Source organism: Sus scrofa, chromosome 2 (genome assembly GCF_000003025.6).
Source record: "Sus scrofa isolate TJ Tabasco breed Duroc chromosome 2, Sscrofa11.1, whole genome shotgun sequence".
Lineage (NCBI taxonomy): Eukaryota > Metazoa > Chordata > Mammalia > Artiodactyla > Suidae > Sus > Sus scrofa.
In genome coordinates, this window is record NC_010444.4 from 1,496,426 (window position 1) to 1,506,415 (window position 9,990).

At 68.9% G+C, this 9,990-nt stretch overlaps 2 protein-coding genes across 3 annotated transcripts; both read right to left on the reverse strand.

Annotated features, from left to right (window-relative positions):
- Positions 417-1,627, reverse strand: INS (insulin). 2 transcript variants are annotated; one of them, XM_021081278.1, is made up of 3 exons: positions 1,374-1,627; positions 1,010-1,212; positions 417-618 (listed from the first exon to the last, which is right to left on the reverse strand). In XM_021081278.1, the coding sequence occupies exons 1-3, from the start codon at positions 1,556-1,558 to the stop codon at positions 479-481; spliced, it is 528 nt and encodes a 175-aa protein (XP_020936937.1). In that variant the 5' UTR covers positions 1,559-1,627; the 3' UTR covers positions 417-478.
- Positions 3,203-9,755, reverse strand: TH (tyrosine hydroxylase). The gene is made up of 13 exons (XM_021085452.1): positions 9,626-9,755; positions 8,134-8,346; positions 7,300-7,474; positions 6,968-7,056; positions 6,649-6,716; positions 6,307-6,357; positions 5,906-6,051; positions 5,678-5,813; positions 5,522-5,591; positions 5,034-5,090; positions 4,745-4,840; positions 4,342-4,475; positions 3,203-3,559 (listed from the first exon to the last, which is right to left on the reverse strand). The coding sequence occupies exons 1-13, from the start codon at positions 9,713-9,715 to the stop codon at positions 3,400-3,402; spliced, it is 1,485 nt and encodes a 494-aa protein (XP_020941111.1). The 5' UTR covers positions 9,716-9,755; the 3' UTR covers positions 3,203-3,399.

Below are 9,990 nucleotides of genomic sequence, written 5' to 3' on the forward strand. Positions count from 1 at the left end.
GCAGATTGGTTTGGCCTGGGCGACTGGCAGGCTGGCCAGGTCTTGGTCCCGCGGGGTCACTCTCTGACCTCCCAGACCGCAGCCAGCCCAAGAAGCCCCTGGGCTATTTTGTGTGCCCAAGAGCAGTCTGGGTGGGTGCCCTGTGACCCTCAGAGTGACCCTGTGCAGCAGTGGGCACCCAGGAGGGGGTGTCTGGAGCCCTGAAAACCAGAGCTCGCCACATTGAAGGGCCCTGCCCTGGGCCCTGGTCCCCCGGTGCCCATGTGCCTGTGGGCACCCGATGCATGTGGAGGAAGCTTAGAGCAGCCGATGTGGCGAGAGCAGAGAGGGGTCGCAGGCAGGCCCCCCACAGCCTTCTGGCCCCTCCCCCACCAGGGCCCCCGCCCCAGGCCACACAGACCACAGGACTCGGCCGGGCTCATTCAGGACTTTATTGGGTTTTGGGGTGCGGGGAGCAGCAGGCGCCCTCAGGGGCGGCCTAGTTGCAGTAGTTCTCCAGCTGGTAGAGGGAACAGATGCTGGTGCAGCACTGCTCCACGATGCCACGCTTCTGCGGGGGCCCCTCCAGCGCCAGGGCCTGCAGGCCGCCCAGGCCTCCGCCCAGCTCCACGGCACCTGCTGCGGGGAGAGCCGGTCACACAGAGACAGCCACCCCCCACCCCGCCCACCCTGGAGTGGAAGCCGCAGCAGCCGCCGGTCCTGGGCCTCCCGCTGCCTGCCCGGCACGGGGCCCCCTCCCAGGGGGATGGGGCATCTCCCACGGGCATGTGGGCCGGCAGACGGGACACCACGGCCATGTCACTCGGAGACCAGCGGCACCCGGGCCTTGACTCCGTAAGATTCCTCCCTGGAGCCGCCTCGGGAGGAGGGGAGGGAAGGGGGGCTTCTCGAGCGGGACCGGGGCGTGGGAGGGGTGTCTCTGGGCTCAGCTCCCAGGGAGTTGGTCACTTTTACCAATTTCCTCCTTAAAAACTCCCCCGACCGCTCCCGGGACGCCCCCTCGGCTCACCCTGAGGGTTCTCCGCCTCCCGACGGGCCTTGGGCGTGTAGAAGAAGCCGCGCTCCCCGCACACCAGGTACAGCGCCTCCACCAGGTGGGAGCCGCACAGGTGCTGGTTCACGAAGGCCTGGGCCGGGGCGGGCGCCCAGAGGGCCAGCAGGGCCAGCAGGGGCAGGAGGCGCGTCCACAGGGCCATGGCGGGGGGTGAGGACCTGGGGGACGGGCGGCGTTGAGGCCAGCCAGGGGCACCTGCAGCCCCCACCAGCCTCACCCCCCAAGGGCTCCGAGAGAGGAGCCCACGTCCTCCTGCCGAGATGCCCTGGCCCCAGCAGGACAGCCCAGACCCAGCTGACGGGAGCCCAGGGGGACAGACCTGCTTGCCGGCGGCCTGGGAACGCAGCTGGTCCCAGAGGGCTGGGGGCGGCTGGGCCCGGCCGGCTTTATAGCGCCTGCCCCCCGGCGCCCGGCCCCTGAGGGCCTCCAGGTGGGTGGCAGATGGCTGGGGGCTGAGGTGGCACTTTCTGGATCATTTCCCTGCTGCCAGGCCTGCGGGATCATCTCCGTGGGTCATCAGCGCCTCTGGGGGCCTTGAGGTCATTAGAGTCTTAACGAGCGGCCTGAGGGCCAGGCTGTCCCCACTGGCTGGGGACAAAGGCCAAACCGCCCGGGCTTGGGCCGCATCTTCCACGTTATAGCCCAGGGAGTGGGGGCGCGAGAGGACACCTGCCTGCAGACCCCGGTCCATCCCTGAGGCCCCAGAGATGCTCCGAAGCCGTGGGGGGGGGCTGCTCCCGGCCCCATAAGCGCCCCCGCCCCCAGCACAGCAGCCTGCTGAGACCCCGGGCTGCTGCGGCGGTGGGGGGGGGGGGCGCTGAACTCAGGGACCCGCAGGCTGGCCCCTGCTTCTCATCTCCAACGGCGGGAGTGGGGGGGGCACAGGACTCCTGGGTGTGGCCCCACCACCTCCCCCCACCAGGTACCGCTCAGTGGCCCTGCCTCCTGGAGCCCCTGCCCCTCCCTGCTGCTGACCCCTTTCAGACCCGGCCCCACGACATACTGCTTCCCTTCGCTGTCCCATGGGCGGGGGGGACCCTCTGGTACCCACCCCCCCGGGACAGGCCCCTGTGGGGAGGCCCCACCCCACGCGGAGGAAGGAGCTGGGCCCTGGCTTCCCAGGACAGCAGGGGGTCCTGAGGCCCGTCTGCAGCCAGGGAAGATCTGGGGGCCTCTATGAGAGGGTGTGCAAGGCAGGAGACTGGATGAGGGCAGAGCCCAGGGCCCAGGGGTTGGAGGGGAGGAGGCCGGCCGTCAGCCCTTCCCAGGGGCCTCCAACCTTTGGAAACAGCCTCATTTGTGGCCTCAAAGGCCGAAAGGGCACAGATCCAGGGTGGGGGGCTGGGAAGGAAGGGTTTGCCCAGGAGGGTCTTGACGGATGAGTAGGAGTTTTCCAAGACCGACATCCTAAGAGCCTAGAGTCAGGGCTCTGGAGGTAGGAGGGGGAGGAGGGGGGCACCCAGGGAGGGCGCAGGGCCTGGAAGATAGGCTGGTGCTTACATCCTGCGGGAAGTGAGCCCAGGGTGTCCTCCGCAAGGCCCAGGGCAGGGTGGGAGGGGCACCCCCAGGGCTGGGCCAGCCTGGGAGATGCTGGGGGCACCAAGACCCAGAGAGGTGACCTGGGAGCCAGCTCAGCTGAACTCTCTCTGTCAGCACACATTTGGGGATCCTTCCCGGGGGCTCTGGGGGTGGGGGAATGGGGGTCAGAGGCAGCTGTCATCTGCCTGTCCTACCTGCTCTCACAGGCTGGCCCTGGAGCCCTGGCCTCCTCCTAGGGGCACATCAGGTTTTGGGGGAGGCCCAGCCCACCGTCCCACCTCCAAGACCACAGCTGGGAGCCTGCCCCCCAAGCCTAGACCTAGTGGGGCTCCTGCCAGCCAGGCCCCCACCTTCATGCTGCCACCCACCAAGGTGGGACAGTGCAGCCAGGACATCCAGCTTCTGGAGCTGCCCGAGGCTCAGCACAGGCTGGTACCCTAGGGAGCAGGTCACCCAGGGCCGCCTGGCGAGGCCTGCGGGGACGGGGGGTAGGGTGGGCAGCAAAGGAACCTCTGAGCTGGGCCGGGCGGGGTCGGTGAGGGCCCGGGGCCGCGGGCTGTGTGCGTGGCCCCTGAGCCCGTGCAGACGCAGACCCTGGGTGGGTTCTCGGAGGGTTTCTTTGTTTTATTGAGATTGCAAATGGGCAGCGGGCAGAAGCAGCACAAAGACATCTGCAGGCAGAGCTGGGAAGCGGCAGGGGTGGCAGGGCGCCCTCCAGCAGGGGGGTCACAGGCAGGCTCTTGGGGTGCCCTGGGCGGGCGAGGGCAGGGCCAGGAGACCCTGGCCATGGGGTGGCGCCCCCATGCCTAGCCGATGGCGCTCAGCGCGTGGGCGAGGGTGTGCAGCTCGTCCTGGACGCCCTCCAGGGAGCGCCGGATGGCGTGGGGGCTGTCCAGCACGTCGACGGCCAGCGTGTACGGGTCGAACTTCACCGAGAAGGGGCGCTGGATGCGGGAGGCGTAGCTCCTGGGGAGGGAGCAGCCCGGCCCCTCAGTCGCCCAGCGGGGACTCGGGGGCACGGGGGCCTCTTGGGACAGGGTCTGCGGCTCTGGCCGGGGCTCCTCCGTCATGTCAGGTTCAGAGCGCCCGGGGCTTTTCTGAGCCGCCTGGCTCTCCTTCTGTCCGCCCACCCAGATAAGACGGGGGCTGAGGCCCCCCCACTCCAAGGGCTGGGGGGTGTTTACAGTGGGAGGGATGGGCCTTTTCTGGGAGAGCCTCTGCCAGGTACTCCACCACTCCTGCTCCTTCCTAAGGCCCAGCTCAGCCAGGCCTCCTCCTCCAGGAAGGCCTCCAGACTGTGTGCCCTGGAGAGGCCGTTATGTCCCTGTCCCTAAGCTTGTGTGTGAGAATCACCCCCCCACACACACACCTGGGGCCTCAGTTTCCCCTGTGACAACAGGAGCCTGGCTGGACAGGAGGCGCCTCCTGAGGGTGAACGGGTGGCTGCGTCATCTCTGCCTTCATCGCACCCCCGCCCCGCCCCCAGCTGCTCGGAGGGGAGGAGGCTGGGAAGGACCCTGCACCCCCTCTTACAAAGTCAGACTTCACCCCTAAAAGCCTGGCCTCGACCTGGCCTTGACCTGGCCACAGCCCTGCAGGTCCCCCCTCCGCAGGCTTTCTGGGGTTCCAGCTGTGGGAGGGGGGTTGTGACGGTGGGGTCCGCAGCAGCTCCCTCTGCTGGGAAATGGGCTCATAGGCGGGGCTGCAGGCTGGATCCTCCAGTTTGGGGGCCCCGGGCCCCGGCCCACCTGAGCTTGTCCTTGGCGTCACTGAAACTCTCAGACACGAAGTAGACGGGCTGGTAGGTCTGGTCCTGGTAGGGCTGCACGGCCGCCGCGTCGGGGTCGAAGGCCCGGATCTCGGGCTCCTCGGACAGGGAGTGCTGGCGGGAGGCCAGGGGTCTCAGGGACCCGAGGGAAGGGAGCCCCGTGTCCTGACTCCCTGGTGGCCCTGGCTGTGCACCCACATCCCCCAGCAGGGGTCCCCCCAGGGCCCAGGCACAGGTGTGTGGAGAGGGGCGCAGACCAGCTTTCTTGGTGCCCCCAGGAGGGCAGCCCCTCGCTCCAGCCTCCCGAGAGCTGGAATCCACAAGGCACCGCAGGGGTCACCTCCCCCGGGGACCCAGGCCCCAGCGCGTGGGGGAGGCCTCACCAGGAGCTCCCCGTAGGAGGACAGCAGCCCAGCCCCGTAGGCCTTCACCTCGCCGTTCTGTTTGCAGAGCCCAAACTCCACCGTGAACCAGTACAGCTGGTGGGGACAGGCGGCAAGGGGGCTCAGACACGGCTGGGGCCCGCACCGCTGCCCCTGCTGCCCGTGGCCCGGGCACCGCCCACCCAGGCAGAGCCGATCCAGGCTCCCGGGCGGTCACAGCGTGAGGACGACACCCCTTGGACAGGAGGGCCTGGCTGGAACCCAGGGCCCTGCAGGGGGAGAAACCCACCGTGGACAGCTTCTCAATTTCCTCGTCCGAGACCCCCAGGGATGCGAGGCCAATGTCCTGCGGAGGAGGAGGGGGGGAGAGGCTCAGCCCATTGCCACCGCCGCTTGGGCACCTTGTGAGTGGCAGCTGGGGTGTCCGCAGCCCCTCCAGGGGTCTCCTGCGAGCCCACTGCCGGACCCATCCAGGGCCCCCACCGCCTCCGCAGTTCCTGGGAGCGCCAGCAGGTGGCAGCACGAGCTGTGGGAATCGGCCCCTAGCGGGCCCCTGGGCTCCACCGCGTGACCCTTGGGAAGGGATTTCTTCTGAGGCTCTCTTCTTCCCAGAGCGGGTCTGAGCATCCCCTCCCCAGCCCCGGCGCGCCCGCCCCGCCCGCCCGCCCCTGTATTCCAGGACGATGCCGTCTCCCTGAAGCCCAAGCAGGAAAGGCGGGCAGCCCCCCAACCCCGGCCCCTCCCCGGCCCCCAGCTCCGGAGGCCTGGGGCACACACCTGCGAGAACTGGGCGAAGGTCCGGTCGGCCAGCATGGGCACATGCCCCAGCAGCTCATGACAGCAGTCCCTGGGTGGGGGGCGAGAGCGGAGGGGGCTGGGCAGGGGGGCAGCCTGACCCCGCGCCCTCCCCCGTGGCCTGGGCTGGGCACTCACGGCTCGGGGGAGTGCATGGGCGAGGAGGCGTGGCGGATGTACTGGGTGCACTGGAACACGCGGAAGGCCAGGCTGGCCAGGAAGTCCCGGGCGGACAGCAGGCCGGCCACGGGCCGCAGCTGGAAGCCAGTCCGCTCTGCAGGGGCCACAGGTGGTCAGGGCGCCGGGGGGGGGGGGCCCGCTGGCCACGCCGAGGCCGTCCCGCCCCGCCCTCCCGCTGGGCCGCACCCTTCAGGAAGCGGGAGACGTCCTCCAGCTGGGGGATGCTGTCCTCCCGGTACCCGCAGAATCGCTCCAGCAGCTCGAAGGCCTCCAGGTGCTCCCGGCAGGCGTGGGTGGCGTAGAGGCCTCTCAGGGTGGTATAAACCTCCTTCCTGTGGGCAAGGGGCTCAGGCCGGCCGGGCACCCCCCCAACCCCGCTCCAGAGCTCTGCCCCCTGCAGGCCTTGGGCAGCCTCACACACTCGGGCTGCTTCGGGGGGTTCCGGGGGCAGGGGCGGGGCCTCGGGAAGCCCCTCCTCCACCCGGACTTTGTCCTGCTAGAGGCCACCACGCTCCACGCGGGAATTCTGAGGTCTTCCTGTCCCTCCCCCACTCCCGCCCCTCCCAGCCGCTGTCACAGGGCCTCACCAGGTGGCAATCTCCTCGGCTGTGTACTCCACGCGGGGAATAGGGTCACCTCTGAGGAGGGGACAGCTGTCAGTCCCGGGCCCCTCAGGGAGCACGTGTGGGAGCCGCAGGAGGGGCCGGGGCCAAATGCTCCGCCAGCTGTGTGGCTTCAGCAAGATGCTTAACCACTCTGTGCCCCAGTTTCCTCAGCTGTGATTTGGGGACCCAGAGTCGGTGACCATGGTGACAGTGAAGGTGGTGGCGTTGGTGACAAAGACAACCTCCCTTCCCTCCACCCCCAGGTCTGGCGTGAGGCCCAGGCTGAGGTCTGGGCCCCCAGGCTGAGGCCCTGGAGGGACTTACTGCCTGTACTGGAAGGCGATCTGGGCAATCAGCTTCCTGCGCTGGCGGTACACCTGGTCCGAGAAGCCCTGGTGACAGCGGGGACGCCATCGGAGGCTGCCCTGCCTGGCCGCCCTGCCCGCCCAGCCCAGACGCGGCCCGTGTCATCGGCGGGGGCCCTGGGGGTGGCACCCAGCCAGGCCTCTCTGTTCCGCCAGGAGCCACACAGCAGGCCAACATCCGTCCCAACCCGGGGTTCACGCCCAGTCCCGGCCCTGAGTGTGGGGACACCCCTGGGGATGGGAGACGTGGCGGCGGGGGAGGGGAGGCACCGGCTCACCGGGTGGTCCAGGTCCAGCTCAGGATCGAACTTGGTGACCAGGTGGTGGCACTTGTCCAGCTCAGAAACTTTCCTTGGGAACCAGAGGACTTCCCAGAGGAGGCAGGTGGAAGGGCCAGAGTGGGTGCTGGGCCCATGGGGAGGATGGCCCCAAGAGCAGCCCCGCCCGGGGTGGGAGGAGCAGGAGGGGACCCGGGACACAGACGAGGGGGAGGAAGGGTGGGGGAGGGCGGGGCCGCATCCGAGGTCCCCTGGGGCCCCTGCGGGACCCTCTGCACTCCCAAGTCTCAAGGGCCTGTGGTCACAGTCAAGGGCAGAGGGACCAGCCTCACCCTTGTTCTCCCCGGTGCCACGCACATCTTCGGCCACCCGGCGCACGGAGCTGAGCAGGCCGGGCAGGGCGGCGCTGGGCACCTCGCAGCGCACAAAGTACTCCAGGTGCGGGGCCTCCGCCCGCGGCTTCTGGGCCGGCCGAGTCTCCAGGTGGTGGATTTGGGCCTCAAATGTCTTAGGGAGCAAAAGCCAGCAGAGTTGGGGGGAGAGATGGACAGACAGACGTGGGGGGCAGGGGACAGGCGCGGAGGGAGGGAGCTGGGAAGCTGCCCGGGTCACAGCCCACACTGTCCCCCAGCTCCTGCAGCCAGCACCTCACATGACTGCTGCAGACTCAGGGTGAAGCCCGCTGCCCTGGCAGGTTCCCACTTGGACACCGGGTTTGGTCTAGTTTGTCTCACAGCAGCTGTCACAGGGTCCCCAGGCCCAGCATTCTGGGTGGGGCCTTCTGTATGTCCCTTCGCCGCCTCCTTGCCCAGTGGCCTCATAGGGCCCACTAGCCTCCCCCAGGGCTGGGGCTGGGGCTCTGATGCCACTGTGGCGAGGTCGGGGGGCCTTGACCCCCTCAGTGACCCTGAGCGTGGGGCCTGGCCGGAAGGCTCTGCTCCACTGCCAGCTCCATCACCAGCAAGGCGGGGAGCACAGGTCGCCCTAGGCCCTCGGCCATCAAGGAGCTCAAGAGGCTGCGGCTGCCACATCATTCGGGCACCTGTGCCCAGAGCCAGTGCCTCAGTCCCAGGGCCTGGGCTCAGGGAGCTCCCAGCAACAGGATGGGGGGCGGGCTGTGGGACCCCCTCCCCTCAAGGTCCCGGGAGCCCTGGCCGCCCCCTCACCTCGAATGTCTTCAGGGCCCGGGACAGCGAGGGGGGCTTGGTGGCCCTCAGGGTGAAGAGCAGGTTCAGCAGGGCCTTCCCGTCCCGCTCGGCAAGGGCCCCCACCTCCAGGGCCTCCCCGGGCTCGGACGCGGCAGCCGCGGCCTCCGCCTTCTCCCGTTCCTTGCGGGCGTCTTGGATGAGGCTCTGCCGCCTCCCGACAAAGCGCGGGGACTGTGAGGACAGATGCCCAGCTGTCCTGCCCTCGGTCTGGCCCGCAGGACCCAGACTCTGCTCCAGCCTCACCTGCTGGGCGCCTTGGGGCAGGGGCATGGGGGGAGATGCCATGTGGCCTGTGTCCTGGGCCCCGGCTGTTGGGTTAGGTGACAGGAGGGACAGGAGCGGGTGTCTCTGACCTGCTTCAGCTGGCCCTGGGTGGGCAGGGCCAGGGGACTTGGCGTCCTGCGGTCTGGGAGGAAGCTGCCCACCCCGATCCTGGGGACCCCACTCCAGCCCCACTGAGTGACGCGCCCCCCTGTGGTCCCACCGCCAACCCTGCCTCACACCAGAGGGGCTGTGGCCACACCTTGTCCACAGCCTGTCCCTGAGACCACGAGCCCCCGGGCTCAGCCCCCTCCTCACCCCTGGACCGAGGAGAAGCCCCCACCTGGGCTCAGCTCTTGGAGCTAAACTTCCAGGAAGGTTCTGGTGCCCTCGGGTCTTAGAGCATGGTGGGGAGGGGGATGCTGGTGGGGGCGCAAGCCCTCCCCACATTTCGCACTCGACCCGGGTGGGGTGGGGACAGAGCCACGGGCCTCCGTGGTGGGGGGACTTCGCTGGGAGACCACGGGGTGGGGGCTCTGTCCCCACAGCAGGTGCCCTGAGACGGTGCCTGCAAATTAAATTTCTGGAACCCAAAGCATGTTTTCATTAAAGCTCTATAAACAAAAGCCGTTTTCAACGGGCAGGGAGCTGACTGTTCTGGGCCCTCCCAGAGGACTCGATGCCCTCTTCCAGGCCAAGGAGCCCCCGTGGTCCACTCTCACCGAGGGGCAGGCCCGGTGGGTCTTCCCAACACAGCCCCCCTTGAACTCAGGCCTCCTGAGTGGCAGGTCATGGCTTGGGGGCTGTCCTGGGTGGGCAGGGAGGCCCAGGGTTACTGGGCAGGGGGGGTGGATTTCAAGACAGGTGGGTGGATGGATGGACAGGCAGGTGGGTGGATGAAATAGCCCTGGAGCCCAGACCCCCCATCAGCTCAGCAGAACTGTCGCCCCCGCAGCCCTGCTCGCCCTGCACCCCACCAGGAGCTGCCGCAGGCCTGCGACCCTATCACACACACACTGGGTCCAGCCCGACCCATCCGCAGAGATTCGAACACCCAGGGACGGGGTGGCCCACCCGGGAGGGGCGGGGCTCCGGGCCAGGACTGGACTCCAAGCCTGGGCCCAGGGTGTCCAAGTGGACCGTGGGGTTCTGGGTCGTTCTCGCCCGCGGGCAGCAGCTGCCCTCTTACCATGATGGCCTCGGCCTGCTTGGCGTCCAGCTCGGAGACGGCCCTGCGGAAGCCCTTGGCCTGCGGCGGGGCAGCGCTGGGGGTGGGCATGGTGCGGCGCGGTCCGGTCCTGGCTCGTCTACACAGCCCTCTGCCAGGCGGCCTTTTATAGGCTGAGCTGACGTCAAAGCCCCCCTGGGTCCCCCACCTCCCACCTCCCACCTCCTCCGCGTCCCTCTCCTGCCGCTGCCGCCTGAGGGAGGCGGGGTGGGCGAGGAGCAGGAGGCGCGGGAGAAAGGGCTCTGTCCCATTAAATCTAATTGCATCTCCTGTCGCAGGCACCCAGGCAGGCGGCCGGCCCTCCGTCTGAATCATCGCGGCTCCGG